The following is a 25,961-nucleotide window of genomic DNA, read 5'->3' as shown; positions in this document are numbered from 1 at the left end:
TCAACAAAACTGACCGTTTAAAGTGAACCTGACTGTAGATTCAACAAATTCTGTCCATTTAGAGTGAATCTGGCAATAGATTCAACAAATTCTGACCGTTTAAAGTGAACCTGACAATAGATTAATGCGATGCGCATTGGCTAGACTCCCCCAACGCTCCAATCCTCTTACTCTGTATAAATAAAGGAAGTAGCCGCTGAAATTGCCAGTGCAAAAGTTATTTGCTCAACGTGACGTCCATCATTATCCAATCTGTGTGCCCCGAAATAAGTTACCAAATTAACTAATCGTAGTTAGTTATTCATCAAGTAAACAACTACAAGTATCTAGTTACTAATTAACTGAGTTTTTCCAGTTTTTCATTTAGCTGCAAATATAAATTAAATTATTGTACATTTCTAAACTCATTAACTTGATAACTAAGTTATAGTTTCAACAGTTGAGAGTTGAATTTTTTCAGTTTTACATATCAACTGTTAACGGTTTCTCATTCTAGCTGCCGATTTTCAAAATATCATTAAACTTCTCAGGAGACAGTTGGTTTGTTCGAGTAACTAATATTTTGGTTGAATTGTGTTGTGATATAATTATTTGGAACTGTATGGTTGTTTTTCTCCAGTGGTAGCTACTGGTATCAGTAGAGGATTACTGCAATTTATTCAGGCTGTGCTTTGGAATATTGGTAAGTGTTTTTTAATAAAATTATTTGAATACAATTTAATTTTATTTTGTTTGAGCTAAATTTAATTTGATATTAATGAAGGCCTACTATGATGGACGTATTGGATACTAACTACTACTTATGAAATCACACCACTATGGGCTACTTTATTCAAATTAATAAAAACAATATAAAAACGTGTAGTACCGTTTGTTTTATTAGTTTCTGAATAGAAGAGGTTGATACTTTCAATTTAGAGAATTGTTTTGGCAGAATTTATTTGTTTGCCATTCGCCTAATCATTATTACAAGCTTTATTTGATATACTTTTAGAAATATTAGGGTATAATAAAGTCATAAGAATATTAGTCACCTTTATAATAATAGAAAAATCTACTGTAATTTTTAATGAAAACTGTTTTGAAGCCTCTCCCAAATAGCTCTTTTGAAATAGCTCTTTGATTCTATACTCTAATAGAATTGGCAGAATATAGAAATATTAGAATATAATAAAGTTATCAAAATAATGTTGTTTCTAATAATGAAACAACCCAATTTAATGTTTAATGAATACTGTTTTGAAGCTTCTTTTAAATAGCTCTGTAATCACTGAAATAAATCTATACTTTTATAGAATTGATGGAATATTAATTATATAGGAAGGCCTGGTTGTATCATACATTGAACAAATATTTATCATTTTACTCCTTATTGATTAATATTCATTATTATTTTCCTGTGTTGTTGCAGGACTTCCTATATACGAGGTATTATATAGGAGGTCCTGGTTGTTTATTTATTTATTTATTCGTGGACAGAATCACAAATCATATAAATATGATTAGGAAGGAACAACAGGCCTGGCCCAAATCTATTCCATTCCCAGATTTTGATAAATTAATAAAATGTTGTGAAGGTTTTAATTCAATGTTCATTATTAAATGAATCATGTTAAAATATTGGTAAGAAATGTTTTGAGCTCGTGGCTAAAGCACAAGATTTATTTTTCTAGCCAAGCCAATTATTTAACTACAAATTATTTATTCATTTTCATGTAAAACTGTTGCTAATTGGTGAATAAAATTTGATTTGATTTGCTTATTACCCATCAAATATTTAATACCTATTATTTGAATTGTTCCCAAGACAATTAGTCTCATAAAATATGAACTATTTGTAAAATAGATGCATAGATCATAATTATTATATTGCATATTGAAGTTTAACAAAATGCTTTCAATTTAGATCCAATCATCTATTTTTCAAATAGTTTATGCTTATTATCTTGGGGGAAAAATCCAAATTATAGGTACCTATTAAATTTAGTTAATACTTCAGTTTTCTGTGAAGTGTAAAGTTTTAAGCTCAAAATCTGCTAGTTTCATTCAAAATTTAGACTTTTTGAATAATTATTAAGTTACTGTTCTAGATTTTTTGATTTTAGACTTTAATAATATCTATTTGATTCAAAATTTGCTTGTTCATGTGAGTATTGAAGAGCGTAAATTGTATTTTGAAAAGTGAAAGTGACATAACCAACATTTTGATTTGGACAGTATAGTATAAATTGGAAATGGGACAGTTTTGGGCATGAGCCTGTTGTGCCTTTCCTCATGCCAAGTATTTGTACACAATGTGGTAAATAAATAAATTTGTTGGGTGATGATGATAATAAATATGGCTGACCGGAACTAGAGACAGGGGAAGATGGTTAAAAATAATTGACAGACTCTGAATTGAAAAGTGGAAAATTTTATAATTTAAATTAATGTGAAATTATATTTGTTGCCAACCACAAGTTCCTCATAAGAGAGGCTTTTGCTCTTTTAAGAATGTAAATAAATCTATATTATTATTATAATGAATAGCCTATGAATGAAAATCGTAGCTAGCTAGAATAGCCTAGCTCATGAAAATTATCTTGTAATACAGTACTACATTATGTATTGCATGATTATGAGTCGAAAGTTGGCGAATTCAGTGTCATAACTCATGAATTTTGAACTTTTTACTTGTAATAATGATAACTAAAGCTCAGTAGCTCAAATCAAATCATTTATTTGCCATACAATAAATACAATCATATTCAAAACAGTTGAGTCATACATTTATTAGAATCTGTTTCACCCTTCATTCACATCTTTGTCAAACTTGTTTTGGTGATTTGATAGCTTAGTGATATAATTTCTGGCACTATGAGTCGTAGTACATAAAAATAACATTCATACGTCATTCTTGAAATTACATAAGCAATCTAGAAACAGTACATTATTCACTGTTACATTCGATTATTCAACATAATCATAATAATTAATTTATTCTTTCTTCTTACTAAATCGAGTAATAATATCAGTGCAAACACTCTAGCTATTACTGCGAATAATGATATATCATACAGTATTCATTACTTGAATTATAAGTAGGAAATATTGTATTTCAGTCTTTCAATATAATTCGATTTGGTGCATATAATATTGAATAGGTAAATCTACATCAATACCCCACGTACACATGAAAGCTGCATTAATTGGAAATGTCTATCTTCAACTTGAGAGAGAATTTATCTCTTTCATTCAACAAAATTCAATCATACTGCTCGTTATTTATTATATTATAGTAATTATGAAAATGAATTTTAATAATAACCATCCTCATTTCCAAATTTCCAATTCATGGATCAAAATATGTGATGTTGATTTATTTTATTGATTCAGTCGAAGGTACAGAGATTATATGTAGAAAATGCTTAGGCAATTTAAAAAATGGATTTATCATTCTTCCAAGCATTGTCTAATTTCCAATTGCACATAACTTACTAGCTGTACTATTTGATCCATCCCACAAAATTCAATCGTTTTCTCACACAGTTTTTTATTGAAATCACAATTCCGTTCTTATAGCCTCATAATATTAAAATAGCTTTTTCATTTTTCCATTAGCCTTACATTTCAATATATACAATATATTTTGTTGTTTATCTTCACAATATATTAATTTATTTCATGTATCAAACAACCAAATTGAGGTAATGTTTCATACCTTATATAGCTCAATCAATTTTCTCTTCTAACTGTGTTGTCTTCTACCTGTAATGCTTTTCTTTAATTGTAATGAATGAAATATTTATTGTCACTTCCACTTGTGATTCCTATCACATGTAAATTTTTCAATATTTCTGCTTCTAGTGTAAATATCTTCTACGAAACATTGTTAAATTCTCCCTGAATTAATTCGTTGTTGAATTTTCATTACTTAACAATATAATAACTATAAATTTATTTTTTGTTCTTTATAATTCTCCCAACAATTCCCACTTGTGATATCACAGTACAATATATGTTATTCATTACATCTTTATAGATAATTATGATTTCAATTGTTTTTTTTTTATTTTTCTCCTTCTGTATTTTTCTTCTTCTTCTTCTTCTTCTTGTAATATTTGTGCTCCTAGTATAAATCTTCTACTAAACATTGTCAAATTTCCTATTTAATTTTAATTTTAATTTGAATGTAACTAACAATATTATTCAAATTCTTTTACAGAAACTGCACCAACATGCAGCACCAGTGGCTCACCCTGGTGGCGGCCATTGTAATCTTCGTGGTCTTCTGTGAAGCCGCACCCCAACCACAAACATACCACCAGGTGCGTCACCACAAGAAACACGAGGAGAAAACTGAAGAGATCTACACCACTCCTGACTCTTCCGCCAGCCATGCTTCCCTGGTAGTACCAGGCTCACAGCATCAGGGCCATAGCAGCTACCAGGCAGACCTCTTCAATGAACAGCTGGGACGTCTACACCATCAATCTGCTCCTGGTAGCTACCAATCTACTTCTAGTAGCTACCAATCCGCCCTCGGGGGCCATCAATCTGCCCTAGAGGGGCACCAAACTGGGGCCACCTCATGGTCATCAACCTACAACCCTAGCATCCCGAAGATTTTCCATGAACAGCGCAGGGAACACATCTACCGAGCCATAGATGAAGCTGATGAACTGGATCACCAGGCGTCCAGGTATGGTAAGGAGGTAGTTCACTCAGGTGAATTGGGAACTGTTCATCAGGGATCCAGGTACAGTAAAGCTGGTGTTGTGGAACTGGTTCCTACAAGTGAACTAGGAACTGCCCATCAGGGATCCAGGTACACTAAAGCTGGTGTTGTGGAACTAGTTCCTACAAGTGAACTAGGAACTACTCACCAGGTAACTAGTTACACTAAAACCGGAAGGGTTGTGGGAATGAATCCTGATCTAGGAACTAGTTATGGGTCAAGATATGTAGAACTAACTCCTTCAGGTGTAAACTCTGTAAAAAGTAGTACCAATTCAGAATTTACCTCAAGTAACACATACAGCAGTAGCTACACTGGCAGGAACACAGACAAGAATAACGCCAAAATGGAGGTGGAATCCTTTGACATTAAACCAGCTACCTATGGCATTCCAAGCAACTCTTATGGGAAGTTAGTTACAGATGTTCATCAGACCCATGGTAGTATCCCACAGAGTGAATCGGAGTTTGCCTCCCATCAGAAAACCTTCTCAGGATTTGATCAGGATGTGAAACAGACCAAACCCTATGGTGGACATTCTTCTTGGAGCTCGTGGAGCTCATGGAGTTCATGGTCTGAAGGAGCGGCTCCAGTGACAAGCTACTCAAGATCTTATGGGTCTGCCCCAATTGTTAGTAGTTCAAACCTAGATGTGAACCAAGGGTTGAGGAATTACGGGTCTGGGACAGTTTTGTCATCCGATGTAAACCAGGGTCATGTAGGTTCGAACCAGAGAAGTTCTGGAAACATCTATGGAAAACATTCAACCAGGACCAGCACTGAACATCAGGTTTCTCAAAAGTTATTTGATGAACAAAGACACAAACCTGGGTACACTTGGGTGGAGAAAACATATGAGTTGAAACCAGTTCTGCAGACTCCCACCTTCGAAACTAAACCAGTTGTACCAACTACTACTTTTGAAACTAGATCAGTTGTGTCCACCTTCGAAACTAAACCAGTTGTACCAACTACTACTTTTGAAACTAAACCAGTTGTACCAACTACTACTTTTGAGACGAAACCAGTTTTCCCCTCATCACAACCATCCCTTATGACAAGCAGTAATGTAGATACCCATGATCATTCATCGACTAGTTTTGATATCTTGGAAACAGCTCATGAACCGTACACTGTGAAACTTCAACCAGTTCCCACTAGGAAACATATGGAGAGCGCTTCCTTGAAGAGGCATGAATCGTTTGTCAGCTCTGAGAATACTGAACCAATGACAAAAACCCACCAGGAAACAATTGTGATCAAGAAATCGAACAGTAACTCCCCCACCACACATGTGACCTCGATTAACTACAATTTGAACCCTGATGGTACCGAGCATGTGACAAGGGAAGAGAAGGAGGTGCCGAGTACTTTTGGAAAGTCCCTTGTATCAGTTCCTGTAGTTTTTCCTGAGGGAACAAAAGAGGGTTCACATCAAACTTCATCTTCATCCTATAGTAGAACGGTGAGTGAGAAGAGTTCAACCCACAAACAATCTGGTATGGATCATGGTTTGAATTCTAATTTAAATTCGGGTGTACATCAGATTAGTGCTATGCCGTTGGTTAGTCCTCAGCCATCAAGGGGTGACTCTGTTGAGAGCAGTTCACATGTGACAAATGTTTTCCAGACATCTAAAACTGGTGGGGAGTTTGATGAAGATTTGGACGAAAAAGTGAATGTGGGAGGTTCTAGAACATGGTTCGGTACTGAGAACCTTGACAAAACCGCGCCTAAAACTCTAGTCACAGTGAAAACTGAAAGCAGAAACTCTTCAGAGGGTTGTTGAGACTAAACTGCATGGCTCACCGACCCCCACACATTCCTCCCAGTACTCTGCGTCAAGTTTCAAACAGGTTTCGAATGTTGGTCATCCTGACGGTGAGGCATTCAGTGACGACTTTATGACGTCACAGTTTGGCACACAGAAGAACGTTGAACGGTTGGAGAAGATGAGGACCAGGCCATATTTCAATGAGGGTGCTTTTGAGAGGTCGTCAGCGTACAGGTCTAGTGGTAAACAAGAGTTGGAAAATGTTGGTGGTGTTGGTAGCACTGATCAACAACATTACTACAGCACCTCCCAGTATTACCAACCTAAAACTGCGCAGGTACATATGGTGGAAGTGAGTAGTGTAGAACAGGATAAGCTGCAGAAGGAAATGATGAGAAAGTTGGAGGAAATGATGGTGAATATGAGAGGGGAACAATCTGCGAAAATGACTTCTGGTAATGTCAAGGAATTCAGTCACAGTTACTTTGAAAAGTCAGGTGATACTTCTACAAGTGGAGCTGACTGTGATGGTAGTAGCAACGACAGAGAGGAAATTGACCAGATGTTTGATCTGCAAAACCGTAGGGTACGGAACACTCATGACGACTACCTCAAGTACGCTCGTTTAGCCAGTAAAATTATGCCTAGAATGCAAACTACGAGAGAAACTACTAGTCATTCAGTGTCAACCGAGGAGAAGAAAGAAACATATGGTTTGGACAACATAGATCACAGTTCTTACAGTAGGTTGCAGAAGCGGCATCTGGTGGAAGAACCTAGAAGAGAGTCGAAAACTGTTGGTGAAAATAGAGGTGGAAATGTGGAGAATGTTGGTGAAAATGAAGGAGAAAAGGTGGAAAATGTTGGTGAAAATGTAGGAGAGAATGTGGAAACTGTTGGTGAAAATGCAGGAGGAAATGTGGAAGCTGTTGGTGAAAATTTAGGAGGAAATGTAGAAGCTGTTAGTAAAAATTTAGGAGGAAAGTTGGAAGAAAATTATCAACCAGTTGAAGGAACCCCAGAAGAAGACACAGAAGAGAACGATTCAAACGAAAGGGAAGGTAATGTAAATTCGGAACAACAGAACACTGAGGAACAACCGTTGGAGGGAACAAACAATCATGAATCAACCACAAATACCAGATCTAAAAGAAGTTTTCTCCCAGGTGATTACTATCCTTCATTCTATGAGCCACCTGGAAGTTTTGACGATTACTACAGAAAACAGTTGAGGAAAAGTTTGGTTGACAGGGAAAGTAATGAGATTCCTTTCAGTAACAAGTATCAAGAAGAGTTGAACAGTTTTCTGTCTGAGCCGGTTGATAATCAACAGCAAGCTATGGGTGTAAATTTTGAGGATGTGAATGATCAACATCAAACTATGGGTGTGGATTTTGAGGATGTGAATAATCAACAACAAACTATGGATGTGAATTTTGAGGATGTGAATAATCAACAACAAACGATGGGTGTGAATTTTGAAGGTGTGAATGATATCAAGAATGAAATTTCCCCGATTGCAGGACAGGACTCCGATGATAAAAATAATGTACAAAACTCAGGTGACAAATTTAAAACAAATTTGAATAGTGGTAAAATAAATTATTCTGAAATACAACAGTTGGTGAAGAGTTACATAGAGGGGTTGGAAGTTTTGAGCCAACTCAGTACCGGTAATCAAGGAGGGAACGGTCTAGATGAAAATGATGGTCAGAGAACTTTGGACGATGTTTATCAACAGAGAACTAATGATGGAAATGTGATTGATTACAGTAATTCAGAACAGAGCTCTGGTAATGATTACTATGACAAGTATACCAACCTGTTGAATCAGGCTACAAAAGATTTGTATCAGGTTATTTTTGAAAGTGCTGAGAAGAGTGACGACCAGGAGAGAGAGATACAATCACGACTGGACGGTGAAGTAGCATTGATTTTGTCTCAAGTTGGGGATGAGATGAAGAAAATTGTCGAAGATGAAAAGAGAAGGAAGAATCTGTATGGCGATTATGAAACAAATAATCAAGAAATTGAGAAAACTGTGGGAAGTGAATCCAATAATGAACAAAATTATGAAGAAGGTAATAAGCCTAATTATTATGGGGATAAGAATGTATTCAACCCTGTCAATCAGAACCTAATTCGAATATTGGGAGTGGATATCCTCAAGAACCACGGACTCCTTATGGTAACCCAGAATTTGAATCATTTTTGAAACATTTATACAACTTGGAGCAAAATTCAAAGGTGCCAACCTATGATGCTCCTCCACAAGGAATCTATGTACTTTCTCCAGGTTTGTTGTATTGGAATGGATTTAGAACGTCACTACAGGAAATGTATAACAATAAAAATCATGGACAAACACAACAGACTTCAACAGAGTTGTTGAATAATGGAGAAGTGTATGGAAAAGAAAAGGCTGAAAATGACCAACAGGAGAGACAAGAAATTTTTGAAAATCCTGTTGTAAATTCGTATCTGAGTCAATCATCACAGGGTAACTCTCAAAGTCGTAGTAGTTCTCCCGCTAGAATCAACAGTAAATTTGACAAAAAATTCTGGGAAACTGAAAACCACCAAGAAACTGAAGCAGATATGATAGCTCGCCAGTTAAATTTGCCGACAGAGTTTGTTGAAGCAGCTCAGAAAAATAGCCCAGATTTGTTTTCGGAGGCAGAAACTACTCTAAAACCTAATGAAGAAGAGTTAAAGTACGACGAACTTCTAGAATCTATGGTGGAGCTGGCAAAAACGTACGAATCACAGCCTCCAAATGAGCCGATTGTTACAAAGAGTTATGTGTCTGAGTTGGGAGGTGAGGCATTTTTGGGTGAGAAAACTGGAGAGGTTACTAAATTTGATGGAGCTACTGTAGAAGAGAGCACGGCGAGGGATACAGAGCAGATGGAGGACAAAAATTTCGAATTTGATATAATAGAAACACCTGTAGCTCTACAACAACAACAGGAAGTACCTGAAGTTGTGGTACAACAACAGGAAGCTACTGTTGTTGTAGACAAGAAACCAGAATCTGAAGTATTTGAAACACAGACAGCATCTACATCTTTCTGGGACAAAATGCGGAACAAATTGAAGAAATCGATCAGTACCACTAAGGGAAAAATCGCAGAGGTTTCAGATTCGATCACTAGTAGGGTACAGCAATCGGTTCCTGAACTTCAGTCATTGTAATTATCGTCCATGGTACTGAATTTTGATTACCATTCCAGTATTTTGTTTTGTTCTTCAACTGCTTATGTCAACCTTCAAAGTTTTTGATTATTTTGAAAAATTTGTTGTGTCAACCTTCAAAGTTTATAAATATTTTTTTATATTTGTTTAGTTGTCAACTTTCAAAGTTTATAGTTATTTTGTAATATTTGGTTGTCAACCTTCAAAGTTTATAAATATTTTGTAATATTTGTTTGGTTGTCAACCTCCAAAGTTTATAATATTATTTTGTAATATTTGTTTTGTTGTCAACCTTCAAAGTTTTGTATTATTTTGAAAAAATTGTTTTGTCAATCTTCAAAGTTTTTGACTATTTTGTTATATTTATTTGGTTGTCAACCTTCAAAGTTTATAATTATTCTGTAATTCTGTATTTGTTTGGTCGTCAACCATTATAGTTTTTAATTATTTGGAAAAAATTGTCTGCTTTCTCTATTCGATGTGTAATAATTTAAAATATTTAATTATTGATTAGATCTGTAATCATGTCAATTATCGCAAGTGTATGTTTTCTCAATAATTAATACAAAGTGTATGTTTTATGCAGCTCAATTGTTAATCAAGTTTCAAAATTTCAGATGAGATTGCTTATAAATGTTTCAAGTTCTCCATTCGAGTAGCCTAATCTATCATACACTACTTATGTGAATAAATTATTGACAATCCTTTTTCAAGTTTACAGCTAGTTAGTTAACAGGCTGAAAATTAAGGGATTCAATAATGTCTTCATCTAATTTATGTTCATCTTATTGATTAATATATTCATTCATTCATCTAGTAGGCTAATATTTGGTGTCAATCATTATTGTTATTGCATCATAGATGTAGCTTTCTTCTCAGAATTAAAGTTTTCTATTTATTTATTTATTGTAATATAATTGGAAAATATATTATTTATTGATTCACTTCAGTAATAGATTGTGTTAATTATTTAACACTATTCCCTGAATAACTCTATAGCAATAAATAATTAACATGTAATATATAGAATAACTCTTTTTATAGTAATATCATAGAGAAACAATAGCGTAAGTAGATATCCCATGGTATAGGGCGTTTATGTCGCAACTTTTACTGTTATCTCAAGTCGATTATTGTCGATTTTTACTGTTTTGACCGGGTAAGAGTGTTTGAACGGCACAATATGAGAGACTACCAGCGTCATAAAGCTTCACGGGAAAGAACTACGTGGACTATATAGGCTTGAGATAACAGTAAAAGTTGCGACATAAACGTCCTATACCATAGGATATCTACTTATGCTATTGTTTCTCTATGGTAATATATTATGAAGCTGGATTCGCACACTACAGTAAACAGTAAAACATATAATATTACCAAGAGTTATAATTAAACTATTTCTACTCAGCCCGGCCGATTGACTATGATTAATACCATTAGAACTATTTCTCTATAATAATTTTGTTTCAAATATTCAATGAAAGCTATAAGATTAGAATTAAGGCTACTGCAAATATTGACCGAAGAACTAGGTAGCAAATGAAAATTTTAAAAATGAAACAGTCCAAAAATATTTGAAATGATTTTTTTTCGCCACACTGCACAGAAAGCAGCTGTTTTCCAGTCCCTACGTAGATCTGAAAGACATTGTTTGCAGACGACGCTCGTCTGACGTCAGAACAGGTTTCTTTCCGGCCTAGAGAGTACCCTTTCCAGCCGCTGACATGGAACTAAGAAAGGTGATCAAAAAACAGCTGATCAAAAAACTTTTCATTATTCAATAATTGAAACATTTATAATATTCATCTATAATATTCAATATTTAATATTATCATCTTATTGCCATTTGAAAGAATAAAAAAGTATAAACTCAACCTCCCACATAATTGAACATCATCTTTTAGGTTATTTAGACAAATCAGAATAAAAAATAAAAATACTTGGACAATTTCCTGATATTCAGATTACCTCAGATTTGCTAGAGCTATCCCCTTCCACTTCTGCTTTCGGAAGTGCTTAGTAAACAACTATTTTCATATATATATATATATATATATATATATATATATATATTGTTTATTTTTGTGTGTGGCGGAAAATAGCGTTCGCACCACGGGCAAAAATGTTTTTCCGGCTCTCAATCTTTTCTAGTCCTCGGACTTGAAAACCGATTTCGAGCCGGAAAAATCTCATTTTCTGCTCTAGGTGCGAAATATTATTATACTATAAAACTATTGCAGTAATAATATTCCAGCAGTTGGTAAACTCCAACTTCTAATATAAATCTCCCACCATTAGAACTCATAGGAATCATTTTCACTGTCACATATGTGTGCCAATCCAGCTTAAGGGATCCCAGCATAATGGAACCTTCTAATAACTTTAAAACAGCTTCACCAAGTTGTGAAGTTATTGTTCTATATAACTGAGTTTATACCTACTTGGTTATAATATAAATTCAAAATAATGTGTTCTGCTTTAACTGATCTCTAAGCACAGCTAAGGTCTATCCAACAAGAGTTAGGAGTGAATCACTTAGCACAGCACACTGTGATTGAAGGCTGCAGATACTGTACTAAAAAAAAAAACAACCTATGGAAGTTTCCAGTTTTTTGGTCACTGTCATCTCATACAGAGTCCGGTCTCAAACTATAGGTACTTCCAAGCTCTTGTTTGATTTTTGTTATGAAAAAATTGAGAATACTGCTGAAAATTCAACTCCTGTGTTGTTTCACTCCATATACTCATACAACACATCTTACCATTACACAAAAGATCACTTTTTTGTGATTAAATAGAAGGACTACAGTCAAATTTCTGCTATTCGTTCTATTTAATAAGAAAAAAGTGATTTAAACGGTAAGCATTTCGTGATGGATAACAACATTGAAGAAATATATAAAACGTTTTTTAAAAAATACTGATAAACTTTGTAAGTTGAGTGGTTTTCTGACATTAAAATAAAGGTAAAAAGATCAAGTAAATATAGGTTTTAAATGCTTTGTAACCGAGGTAGGGACTGGTAATGATAACAGGAGATAGTACATCTTTCCTCAAATTTTTTATTTTATAAATATTAATATGTGGTTGTCTCATGAGTTACAGTAGGAGTAGGCTAATTGAATTATCAATACTCATGTGAATTTAACTAAGGAGTCGAATAAAACCAATATAATTGAAGTTATGCAACTTTAATGATTGTAAAAAAGTTCCCTGAAAAGGGAAAAATATGCCAAGAACATAATTTTTCAATTAAAAAGGAAATAACTAGTATTGGATACTTTTATTATTTAATGGTATTTTAGATCAAAAAAATTTATAGGTAGGTACCTAATTCTGAAGAAAAAATGCTGACTTTTTGTGTAGTTGAGAAGTGTTGAAGTGTTGATATTGTGGTAATTATTCATATTGAATGAAAAAGATTAAGAAATTGTCAAAAAACCACTGATTTATTGATAATTAAAAAGACCGGTTTCGGTTATTACACCATTGTCAATCTCTGATAAACTGGTTTATAAAAAGAAAAACTGGTTTATCAGAGATTGGCAATGGTGTAATAACCGAAACCGGTCTTTCTAATTATCAATAAATCAGTGATTTTTTGACAAATTCTTAGTCTTTTTCATTCAAAAAATGCTGAGTTACTTTTTGTCTAAAAGGCATAAAAGCCTCATAAATCAGATATCAAAGGAGACAGGACTGGCAAAATAGCACATTTGAAAAATCTGTTATTGTTAAATACCAAAATTATGAGGTTTTAGGGAAAAATTAACTGAACATTGATATTTTCTTTAGAATTGAATTTTATATTTATACGATTTCCTCTTATTCAAAAAATACCGCCACCGGTAATCTAACCCTATATCGATATTTCAAATTTGATTTTTTTTCAAGATCGATATCCTCAATCGATAGATACTAGTTTCGATATTCATTCCCATCATCTAACCTAAAATTTGAATATAGAGTCCAATTTTGATTACGGTAGTAATTTTCATTAAAATAAACTCAGATTTTAGGCAAAATAGATTTCCCTTGATATATTACTGTCTTTTCAACAAACTTCATAATATAAATTGGATATCCTGGGTATTATAGATATTCATCTGTAACCATGATTTAGAAGGCAGAAAAGCGCGCCAAATTAATGCTTTTTTGTTAACTGCGACAAAAACAGCATGTTTTAAGGTTAATGTTTGTCTCCAATTAGCAATATTTATACCTTTTTAAGTAGTTTGTAATTGTAAATGAGATTTAGTTTTTCAAGAAGGGTTTTATTTGATCTGAATACACAATAATTAAATGTCAGAAGTGATTCTATATTTTTGTTCTGTTTTCTAATTCCAACTTCGACAGTACGGTATCTTATATTCTGCAATGTCAAAACCAACCCAACAATTAGCTCTAGGTAAGTAATAAACACTTTATTTCTAATTCTAATCATTGGAGTAATTCGTGGTCTAGAGTAATTGCTTAGCAGTCTAGAGATCCACGGTCCAATCAAACTTTGCTCATCACCAAACTTTTTTGAAAAGCTAGTCCTATGTTGGGCATGATAAATTGTCAGTCCCAGCTGAAGTATGACAGTTGTATGTCCCATTGACGGCTTAATTCAGGCAAGGTGGAACGTCCTTCAGGAACTCCCCACCAACAAAAGCTATATAGCCTACGGATATTATTAAATGATTAAATCGCTTTTTGCTATTAAAAGAACGACTGCTGACTGCTAGTGTTTCATGCCTAGTCCACACGTCCATGGCCCAGCCTGGTAAGCTTGGATGCGTTAGTCTTGCTATCCTCACTGCGTGCCCAATCAAGGCCAGCGGTAGCCAACGTTGGCAAGCGCTCGCTACACGGAGCGCCGCATTCTAAATGACAAGACCAAGGCGGTGAAGCTTACCAGGCTGGACCAACGTGTGGACTAGGCACTAGGCCGGCCACAAACGGTAGGACATGCATAATAAACATGTGTACTATATCTATGTTCCACTGTTTATCAGATGTGCTCTGACTCCCATTTTCAAGAGAATAGATTTCAGGCTAGCTTTCAAACGATTAGGAGTAGCCTAACTCTTTCTTGATTTCTCTGTGGTAAGACGATGAAAATTTTCATCCCCCTGTACTGTAATATAGACTTTTCTCAACCTTTCATCTCGTCGTAATGTACTCAAATCAAAATCCATTTATTGCCAAAGACAAATTACAATTTGTATAGGCCACCTCATGAAAAATTTCATATCATTACATATAAGTAATCATAGCACATAAAAACAACAGGAAATCATCACATCAATGTCTTGGAAATTCTCCATATTGAAGGCAAAATATTCATCATGATTATACAAAAGTAAAGTATAAATGAAATAAAAAAATACTTTATTAGGCGGATTAGTAGCTATATAAAGTAGCGAAGTATTAGTAGCTAAAGAAAACACGTTGCTTTATTTCATGAAAATGAATCAATTCAGTTTTTTCTAAACACTCTGAACCGTTTATCTTAATTCCGAATTAATTTTGAATTTTTCCTATCTTGATTTTAAATTTATGTTGAATTCTATATTGACGATATCTATTTGGCAAGTGCTGGTTGAGGATCGAAAATTATTAATTACTGGATGATTAATTTAATTACTTGATGATTATTTTATTGATTTACAATTGATTTTCTTTCAATTTCAGACGCAAACCAGCACAGGCAGTTTGTTCAGTACTTCAATTCTCTACCAGAGGTCAGTTATAAATCCAATTTGTTTCTAATATAAGTTAGATATATTTGTTAGTGTCAGTTTTGATCACATAAATATTTGATTCATAATTCTAGCTCTACCTTCATTGTATTATCATTCATTCCATCATCATCACCTAGGCTTAATATACTTCTAGAAAGTTGCCTTTGTGAAATAATAAATAAATAATAAACACATTTTCCAATGCATATCAAAATAATTATTATTATTAAACGAAAAGTCAAACTTAAATGCTGTAATTCATCCCGAAGACTTCTGCTACTGCAAATATTGACAACAGGGTAAACAGCTAGATGGAAATTCGATGAGCGCTACTATTAAAAAATTAAATATATTTTATCTTCATTTGAATAGTTGTTGGTATATATAAGCTTATGCTTTATGGGCCAGCATGTGGAAGCGTCAGAAGTGACTTGTCATAATTTAAAAAAACAAAACAAAAATTACATTGAAGGACAGTATGCTATATGCAGTATTACTGCATATTTTGGAATGGTCTCTATGGGTCTGCCTCAAATGTCAATTCTCTGTAATACTCCTTCGATCCATTTAAGCCCCACATCACTTGCCGCATGCACCTCCTGCAATCCTCCCTCACATGGGAACAGAGGGCAATTCGAAACCAAGTGCTCCATTGTCTGTATCTCGCCACATTCACAGTATGGGTCAGGTGTAAAGCCTCATAAGGCAAGAGACTGGGCGCATCTTCCAGTAGATGTCCGGAACCTGTTCAAACAGCACCACTGCCGGCGGCCAAACAGTGTCCCTGGCACCTGTACATTTGGATCCTCAATTAGGTGTTTATTTTTTACTGATGAGGAGGACCACCTTGCCTTCCAAATTGTTTCAATATCCTGACCATTCTGATCATCTAATCTCAGATACCTCCTAGATTGTAGCCGTCTTGCTGGTGCATTATTTAGCTCCTTAGCTATTGGCAACTCATTCCTTGAGACAACCCTTTTAACAAGTTGTCTTGTCTTATTCAATCTGCGGAGGTCTGGTGGCAGGACATTACAAAGCACAGGTAGCCAGTTGGTCTCTGTTGATCTTATTGTGCCACTGATTTTTCTCATGGATTAATTTAGCTGCACATCGATCTTTCCCACATGTGCACTATGTGCCCACACAGGTGAGCAGTATTCAGCCACACTGTACACCAAGGCAAGACTGGATGTTCGCAGCGTTCCCACATTGCAACCCCAGGTTGTTCCAGCCAGTTTGCTTATAATATTGTTTCTGGTCTTTAACTTGTCTCTTACACCCTCCAAGTGATGGCGGTATGTTAGAGACCTATCAAGTCGCACACCTAGGTATCGAGGAGCTTCCCGATGTGTCAGTCTCTCTCCACAGAAAACAATATTTAGCCTTCTCCCTGCATCCCGATTACTGAGATGAAAAGCTGTTGTGACTGTCTTGGTTGGGTTGGGTTTCAGGTGCCATGCCTTGAAGTATTCTGCCAAATTTTCCAGAACTCTGTTGAGCATAGTTTCCAATACCTCAAATGAGGAGTCTTGTGCCACCAAGCCAATATCATCTGCATACACAAATTTCTGTGCTCCTGTGGTAGGGAGATCGGCGGTATACACATTGAAAGAGCATCGGGGATAGCACGGAGCCCTGAGGTAGTCCATTCTGTATTCTCCTCACAGAGCTTTCCATACTCAAAAAGTTGTTGGTGTAATTACGTGTATTGAAATTGAATTGTAGTATGACGCCATCGATCCCACAAGTGTGGGTAATGGGTGAAGCAGAAGGTATTAAAGGAACATCAATAGATTGATTTAATTATTGTCATCTCAAAACTTCTATAAATATTTGAAAAACACAGTTTTATTCTGTCACATCCACATTATCAACTAGACATTGATACAGAACCGCAGTCTCGTGCTGAAACCAGCACATCTTCAGCTGTAGTTTTTCAATTATGGAAAAAATCCACACCATCAATTCTCATTTAACAAATTCTATAAACAATTTTTGGCTAAAAACTAACGCACACAGCAAACAGACAGACGGAGGTAAAATGAAATGTAAGCAAGCAGACGTGAGCAGACAGACGGACCTCTGTGTTCGTTGCAAGTAGTTGCAACATTCAATGAAGTTGGGGGAGATTTTTCTGTCGTCTGTCTACATACGTCAGTCTGTGAATTTGGGCTTTGAAGACCCAACGTGTTATACGTTTTCACTTATTTATTCTTTATTTTAAAATTTCAATTTTCTCTTTTAATTTTTATAGAAACCACCGACTACGATCCGCTTTTTCCATCGAATTGATTTCTACACAGTTCACGGACAAGATGCTAAGTTCGCCGCTAAAGAAGTTTTCAAAACGTCTTCATTTGTCAAGAATGGAGGATCAGGTAAGCAATCAATCATAGGTTATTCATATAATACTACTAACAGGTAAAAACTTGAAAACTTGACTACTGAAATCTTGAAGGATTTAAAATAGGCCTACAACTATCCTCGGCAAATTAAGAATCTATAATACAAATTTTCAAGATAATCAGTCCAGTAGTTCAGACGTGGTGATGCGTCGAACATAATTTTCCTATCTCGTACGTGTATAAGCCAATTCTTTTCATTATTATAGTATATATATAGTGAGTTTATATAGTGACTATTCAAATAATACGAGAGTATATAGTAATAGACTACTATAATAGTGAGATACGCCGAATAAAATCAGTGGAAATGATAGGACAATTGGGATGCCGATTCTCTTTTTCTAAAGCCTTCTATATAAGATAGCTGTGCTTCAAGTTATGCCAGTATATCTGATACAATATTAATGTTGATTCTTGTTATTAGTGGTCAATTATATTTATTTGTATAGAAAATTTCCTATAGTGAGATTGACTTCTACCTATTATATTATATTTTAGATAGCTAGTTATTAGATATTAGATAACTCTGATTCAATTCATCCCTGTATATCTGATACAATATTTACCCCGGGTTGCACAAAAGTCTGTTAACATTGAATCCCGATTAAATGCTACTTACAGAATTGATAAAGGTGTCATTTTGTTACAAAACACATCAAGTTAAAGGTGTGGGTGTTATTTTGGTTGGATGTAACAGCCGTTGGTAATGCGACATCGAGTAATCGATTTCTCGCCACACTCGTACCAGCTAATTTTTTATGTCTAGAAAATCCTAAACTTCTCCGTGGAAATTAGGTGGTGTACCATCATGCTGAACAAGTGCCCTTTTACTTTCAGCATGACGGTGCACCAGCTCATTTCCACGGAAAAGTTCGGGACTTTCTAGACGATTGCTTTCAACCTCGCTGGATTTATCATGCAGGGTCAATTGCATGGCCACCTCGCTCACCTGATTTAACACCGATGGATCTCTTCGTGTGGGGTTTCATTGAGCATAAGGTTTATGTTCCGCCTCTACCAGACAATCTTAATGACCTCCGAAATCGGATCCCTGCTGTTGCACAAGTTACGCTGGTACGAGTGTGGCAAGAAATCGATTACTCGATGTCGCATTACCAACGGCTGTCACATCCAACCAAAATAACAACCACACCTTAAACTTGAAGTGTTTTGTAACAAATTGACATCTTTCTCAATTCTGTAAGTAGCATTCAATCGGAATTCAATGTTAACAGACTTTTGTGCAACCCGGGGTAAATATTGTATCAGATATACAGGGATGAATTGAATCAGAGTTATCTTATAACTAGCTATCTAAAATATAATATAATAGGTAGAAGTCTTTAGTTGTGAAGTCCTTTTAACTCTGTATAATTTTTACCCTTAAATTGTTCTCTTCATGTAAACTTGAGAAGCAATAAAGAAGTTTCAAAATCAAATCAAATGGCTCTTAAATAGTTGAAACTAGTTGTGTTGTGATGAAATGATAGGGTACTTGATATATTTTATTGTGTTAAAATAAAGATACAAATACAGAACATGTGCACATTCAAATTCAGTATAACAATGGGAAAATTACAATTAAATTTTATATTTTTGTTAAAGGTGATATGCAACTGGATTACCTAGTACTCAATAAATCTCAGTTTGAGACTTTCGTCAAAGATCTTCTTCTGGTCAAACGTTATCGTGTGGAGGTCTATGTTAACAAAAAAACTAGGAGCGATCCGCTATGGGTTCTCGAATTCAAGGTAAATATACTTTTTACAAATTTTGTTTTTAACCTCAAACAAACCTATTTCAAGTTTCTTCTGAAGTTTTCTCTTCAATACTACCCGTTCAAAAACATCGAACATTTATAAAAATGTATCTTTCCATATGTAACAGATTCTCTTTTGTATCTTCTCAAAAGCAACGTATTGCATCCGAAAAGATACACAAGGAGCTTCAATGTATCTTTCCATAAGCAACATATGCCCTTTTGTATCTTCTCAAAAGCAACGTGTTGCATCCGAAAAGATACACAAGGAGCTTTAATATATATTTCCATAAGTAACAGATGCTCATTTGTATCTTCTCGAAAGCAACATGTTGCATCCGAAAAGTTACACAAGGAGCTTTAATATATCTTTCCTTAAGCAACATATGCCCTTTTGTATCTTCTCAAAAGCAACATGTTGCATCCGAAAAGATACACAAGGAGCTTTAATATTATATCTTTCCTTAAGCAACAGATGCCCTTTTGTATCTTCTCAAAAGCAACATGTTGCATCCGAAAAGATACACAAGGAGCTTTAATATATCTTTCCTTAAGCAACAGATGCCCTTTTGTATCTTCTCAAAAGCAACGTGTTCTGCAACCAGCAAGTGCACGCGTTCAGTGTGAGGGTTCCTCCTATTGCTCTTTCCAGATTTTGTTTCTCATCTGCACACTTGCTAATGCATGATCACCCGTGCACTTACACATAACAGCATCCAATTTGATCATACTCTTACGTATTTGAAGGGCACATGGGGAAAAACGATCAAAGTCACAACATCTTTTTTCGTCTTCTTCTTCTCCTTCATCTTCTTCTTCTTCTTCTTCTTCTTCTTCTTCTTCTTCTTCTTCTTCTTCTTCTTCTTCTTCTTCTTCTTCTAAGCTGAGAATATTGTTCGTTTTTCCCCTGTGGCCTTCATTTACTATTGTAATAATTATACTACTCTTGCTCGATGTCTTCAGATTTTCATTTTTCTATCAACCTAAATCATATAACATTTTCGAGGATTGAATAATTTATTTATAGAATTCCAACGATATTGATTAATAAATTAACAGCCTCTAGTAAATCAATGACCTATCATATTATATTTGTAAACAAGATTTAATGTTTATTCACATGTTTTTCCAGGGTTCACCCGGTAATCTATCGCAGTTTGAAGATATGCTTTTCGCAAATTCAGATCAAGTTGAAAGTCCGGCCGTTCTTGCAGTCAGGTTAACCACAAACGCTAAAAACAAAGTGAGTACAGTACTTTATCGTATTTGTCATGTATATATAGTGAGGTACAAGTTATAATGGCAGTATTTCATTAACATTTGTGTTGCTATCCTTGTCTATCATTCGACAAAGCAGGTAGCGATATCCTTTTCTAGCTCTGCAACGTCGCCTGAACGTTTTTTAACCATGTAGAAATATAATTAATCAACAACATATTTAATCTCAATAATAGAAATGTATTATTTCATCATTGAAAAATATTTTTTTTTCAACAAATGAAATATAATTGATTATTTTATACAAGAATGAACAGTTAATATTACATCAGATATACCGGTATCAGCTATTCTCTAAAGAAGGCAGTGGCAAGGCAGAGAATCGGCAACGCTGTTCTCCTATATTTCTCCACAGTCATTATCACGTGGACCTCACTATAGTATTGTGTTATTAATACTGCTCATCACTTCGGATTTGGCCCATGCATGGTTTAGGTCGATTATTTTTTTGACATAATTGTTATCTATAATAATAATAATAATAATAATAGAGAGAATTGGCTTATACACGTAGGGGATAGGAAATTCACGAATGACTCATCATCACGTCTCAACTACTCAACTGATTAACTTGAAATTTTGCAAGAAGATTCTTAATTTACCGAGAACGTTTATAGACTTATTTTAAATTCTTCAAGATTTCAGTCGGTCAAGTTTTCAGGTTGTTAAGTTTTAAACTAGACCGTTGCGGATCAAGGGTTACCTGCTTGTTGTAAATAAATAAATGAATAATTATTTTGTGAGTCTTTGTTCTTTTTTCACTAGGTTGTTTCTATTCTTACCTATATCCTATTTTTAAGTTTCAATTAGGCTATTACTTTCCTTGCCCTATTACCATAGGTAAGGAAAGTATTGCTTTCCGAAAAAAATTAAGGTACCCCGATTTCTAAATTTCTATACGTTTCAAGGTCCTCTGAGTCCAAAAAAGTGGTTTTTGGGTATTGGTCTGTAAGTGTGTGTGTGTGTGTGTGTGTGTGTGTGTGTTTGTGTGTGTGTGTGTGTGTATGAGTGTATGTGCGTATGTGTACACGATATCTCATCTCCCAATTAACGGAATGACTTGAAATTTGGAACTTAAGGTCCTTACACCATAAGGATCCGACACGAACAATTTCGATCAAATGCGATTCAAGATGGCGGCTAAAATGGCGAAAATGTTGTCAAAAACAGGGTTTTTCGCGATTTTCTCGAAAACGGCTCCAACGATTCTGATCAAATTCCTACTTAAAATAGTCATTGATAAGCTCTATCAACTCCCACAAGTCCCATATCTGTAAAAATTTCAGGAGCTCCGCCCAATCTATGCAAAGTTTGATTTCAGATTCTCAAGGCTTCAGATACAATTTAAACAAAAAACTTCGAGTGGAAAAAATTGTGCATGAGAATCTCTACAATTGATGTTCAGTAACATTTTCACCTAAAATTAAAAATTAGCTCGAAATTCGAGAAAATGTGATTATCCAATTATTGCAAACTGTTGGCAACTGTTGATTCTATTAAATGATTCACTATGAAGAGATAGCAGACCTCGTGTGTCTCCAGCGTTATTGCCCTGTCACCAGCTGGCTCAAATATTTGAATAGTAGACTTGAGATGCGCGGGAACACTAGCCTCAGTGATCAATTTTCATAACGGCAAGGAAAGTTGTGTGAGTGCGCCACACCAGATTTTTAAGTTTCAATTAGGCTATTTTTCTTTTGTTATTCAGTATTTTTTCTTTATCGTCAGACATTAGTCTTGTGAGCTTCAAGCTCTTTTGTACAATTGATAACTTTATTCTTGTAAATATTATGTGATTCTATATTTCTTAGAATGTTAGAATCGTTTGCAAGCTAAGCCTACGATGTGTGAGATTATCTATATCTGCGTTGAGAGGTCGGCAATGTAGGGAGTGTTTGTTAATCGTTCTAAATCCAGCTTTGTGTTACTTCAGGCTTTAGTTATAAAGCTGCCTGAGGAGTTGTATGACCATGTGACTTACATTATTAATGTAATGTAAGTCACACCTTACATGGGCCTTGAATGTTCTGACCTTTAATATGTGTATTATACTCTTTTATATAAAGCTGCGTACACATATTCGTGCTTCCAACCCGCACCGAGCACGCTCATCCCTCGTACCGCCCTCGTACCACCATCGAACCACAGTCGCACCGCCCACGCACCCATCATGAACGTTACGGAAGATGTTAGATCTTCTCGCGTTTCCCGGTCGAACCACTGTTGCTCGCCGGTCGATCATCAATCGCTCTGCTGGAGTGACGTTCGGTTGCGGAGCAGAGCGACAGTCTGTACGCACCTTTTTGTGTATAAATGTGTACAAAGAACAGATAAATTTGAAATTCGAATAAATTTTGCAGATAATTGGTCTAGCATCAGTGGACATTCCGGCTCATACAATGTCGTTGTGTGAATTTCCTGATGACGAACATTTCAGCAATCTGGAAGCGATGGTCGTTCAAATTGGTCCCAAAGAAGTTCTCATTCCGGCTGAAACCTCCTTGGAAGCTGACAAGATCAAAATGGTTAGTAACATATTTTTTCTTTCCAATGATTATTTTTATTCTGCGAGTTTCAAATATCGTACTAGCGTTAGTTCGATTTCAATGTCAAGGTCGGACTAAAAATGAGCCAATGAAATAAAAACACACATATATCCTCAAATTCTACAATTTTAATTAATAGCCAAAATAGCAGCTCGTTACGAGGTCTGGGGATCTGTGGTGCGCGTACAAAGGTGGCGGAGGGCTGAACGAGGGATCCATGCAACACCGGATGCAAAAACACTGAGATCTTTCTCAAGAATCGTTGCAACAGAGTAATGTGAAAGACCACTTTCACGAGATCCTTGACGCAGTGATTTCTTAGGGCTCCTCATGAACATTTCACGAACTCTGTCAACATTCTCTGCTGTCCTTGACGTTGATGGTCTTCCTGATCGTCTTGCATCTGCGACACTCCCTGTTGTTAGTAATTTGGAATGGGAATTTTCAACAGTTTTTGCATCTAGTGTTGCATGGATCCCTCGTTCAGCCCTCCACCACCTTTGTACGCGCACCACAGATCCCCAGACCTCATAACGAGCTGCTATTTTGGCTCGTTCTTCCACAGTCAAGAGAGGGGGCATTTTTAAACTGAAACAAATGAAAATTGGTGTTAACACAACCTCAAGGAGTGCTCTATCTAACAAATGTAGTTCCAACAGAATTGGTTCATGAATAAAGAAATTATAGCTGTTTAAAAATAGGGAGTGACTTATCAGACACCCTGAATATTGATTCTATTATATCTTTTCAATCATGTTTTCCGGTTTGAATTACAGATAATGGAACGTTCTGGTGCCCTAGTGACCGTTTGCAAGAAGAACGACTTTTCGACCGATAATTTGGTGCAAGACATGAACAAGTTAATTTTATTTAAGGAAGGCCAGCAACAGAATGCCAATGCTCTGTCCCAGATGAATCTAACCACCGCTACTGGAGCTCTAGCTGCTCTCGTCAAATATCTCGAGGTAATTCATTCATGAATTCGTTCATCCATTTCATTCATTCATGAATTTTTTACTACTTGCACACCAACACCACCGCTCTGGTTAACCTTGTTAAGGTGCGTACAGATATACGCGCCTCCAACCCGCTCCGCCCTCGTTCCGCCATCGCTCCGCACTCGCACCGATCATGAACGTTACGGGAGATGTTAGCTCTTCTCGCGTTCCACTCTTGCTCCCCGGTCGATCATCAATCGATCTGCTCGAGTGACGTTCGATTGCGGAGCAGAGCGAAAGTCTGTACGCACCTTTAGATATATCCAGGTAATTGTAAAACAAACCAAGTATTAGCTTATGCAGACGATGTCCTAGTTTCAAGAAATCAAGATAGCCTCAAAGAACTTTTTAGCAAAATGAGGGAAGAGGCAAGAGAGGTGGGTCTTGAAGTTAACATAAATAAAACTATGAGAATGTCTGCAAATCAAGCAAGAAGGCAAGTATGTAATCTGGAAATAGCCGATGACTGTGTTATAGAAGGCGTCAGAGAGTGCAAATACCTTGGGGTAACCTGACAGCAGACAATAAGACAGTCAAGAAATACACAATCAGATAATGATGGGCAACAGAGCATATTTTGCTAATCAAAAAATATTTAAAAGCAGGCTCATATCCAGAAAAACAAAGGTGAAAATGTTCATGACGCTAGTGAGACCAGTTGTAACCTATGGGGCCGAAACATTGACTATCTTGAACAAAGATGAAAAAGCATTAGAGGTCATTTGAAAGAAAAATGTACAGAAGAATCTGGGGACCAATATGTGACGGAGGAGTGTGGAGAGCCAGATTCAATATTGAGATAGACCAGGCCATTGGAGCAGGAAATATGGTGCGTTTCATAAAGGCCAGAAGGATTGAATGGCTTGGACACTTAGCCAGAATGAGTGACGGGAGGGTACCATCAAGACTCCTGGAAGAAAGAATGCTTGGGACGAGAAAGAGAGGTCGACCACGGACAAGATGGCTGAACGATGTGATTGGAGACCTCCGTGTGCTGGGCGTGGCAAACTGGCGACGGAGTGCTCAGGATAGAGACGAATGGAGGCGCTATGTTGAGGAGGCCAAAGTCTACCCAGGACTGTAGAGCCGGATAAAGTAAGTAAGTAATTGTAAAACGGGCTGTAAGGGTGACGATGGGTGAGACAATGAGGACAAGCTGCCGTCCATATTACAAAACGCCAGAAATACTACCACTTCCAAGCCTTTTCATATTAGAATGTATTTGTCTCATTAAAAAGAACGAAAATAATATGATTAGAGGGTCTTTGATACACGGAGACGTCACCATCTCAGAGATGAACAGCATAGAAACACACTGTATGCTAAGGGGGCTAGAAGTTTGGGTATTAGTATTTATCTTAGACCACTTATAGAATAGACACGCTGGGAAGCCTAGCCTCTGAAGCCAACATGTAGCTACTGCCATATCTCCAAATCGTGACGTCATCATCGGATAAAAAAAATTCAGATTGTGTCTATTTCAGAAGGATGTAAATTATTATTCACTAGCCGTCAGGCTCGCTTCGCTCGCCATATCCGTCTAGCCAGGGGGCTCCG

At 35.8% G+C, this 25,961-nt stretch overlaps 3 protein-coding genes across 3 annotated transcripts in view; all 3 read left to right on the top strand.

Annotated features, from left to right (window-relative positions):
- Positions 1–209: 209 nt before the first annotated feature.
- Positions 210–10,639, top strand: LOC111064439 (flocculation protein FLO11). Its single transcript, XM_022352172.2, has 2 exons — positions 210–682; positions 4,205–10,639. Exon 2 carries the CDS (start codon positions 4,218–4,220, stop codon positions 6,504–6,506), a length of 2,289 nt encoding a protein of 762 aa, XP_022207864.2. The 5' UTR covers positions 210–682; positions 4,205–4,217; the 3' UTR covers positions 6,507–10,639.
- On the top strand, positions 6,622–8,706 carry LOC120352250 (uncharacterized protein DDB_G0290685-like). Its single transcript, XM_039432019.1, has one exon. The coding sequence runs from the start codon at positions 6,622–6,624 to the stop codon at positions 8,704–8,706; it is 2,085 nt and encodes a 694-aa protein (XP_039287953.1).
- A 3,083-nt stretch (positions 10,640–13,722) lies between the features above and the next one.
- LOC111064441 (DNA mismatch repair protein Msh2) overlaps positions 13,723–25,961 on the top strand; it is a 42,752-nt gene continuing 30,513 nt past the window's right edge. The window contains 7 exon segments of the mRNA XM_039433375.1: positions 13,723–14,094; positions 15,366–15,415; positions 17,673–17,796; positions 19,429–19,574; positions 20,715–20,825; positions 23,221–23,385; positions 24,183–24,371. Of these exon segments, the coding sequence (XP_039289309.1) occupies positions 14,064–14,094; positions 15,366–15,415; positions 17,673–17,796; positions 19,429–19,574; positions 20,715–20,825; positions 23,221–23,385; positions 24,183–24,371 (816 nt within the window). The 5' untranslated portion in view covers positions 13,723–14,063.

Source organism: Nilaparvata lugens, chromosome 7 (genome assembly GCF_014356525.2).
Source record: "Nilaparvata lugens isolate BPH chromosome 7, ASM1435652v1, whole genome shotgun sequence".
Taxonomy (NCBI): Eukaryota; Metazoa; Arthropoda; class Insecta; order Hemiptera; family Delphacidae; genus Nilaparvata; species Nilaparvata lugens.
This window is presented reverse-complemented; position numbering and strand designations above follow the sequence as displayed.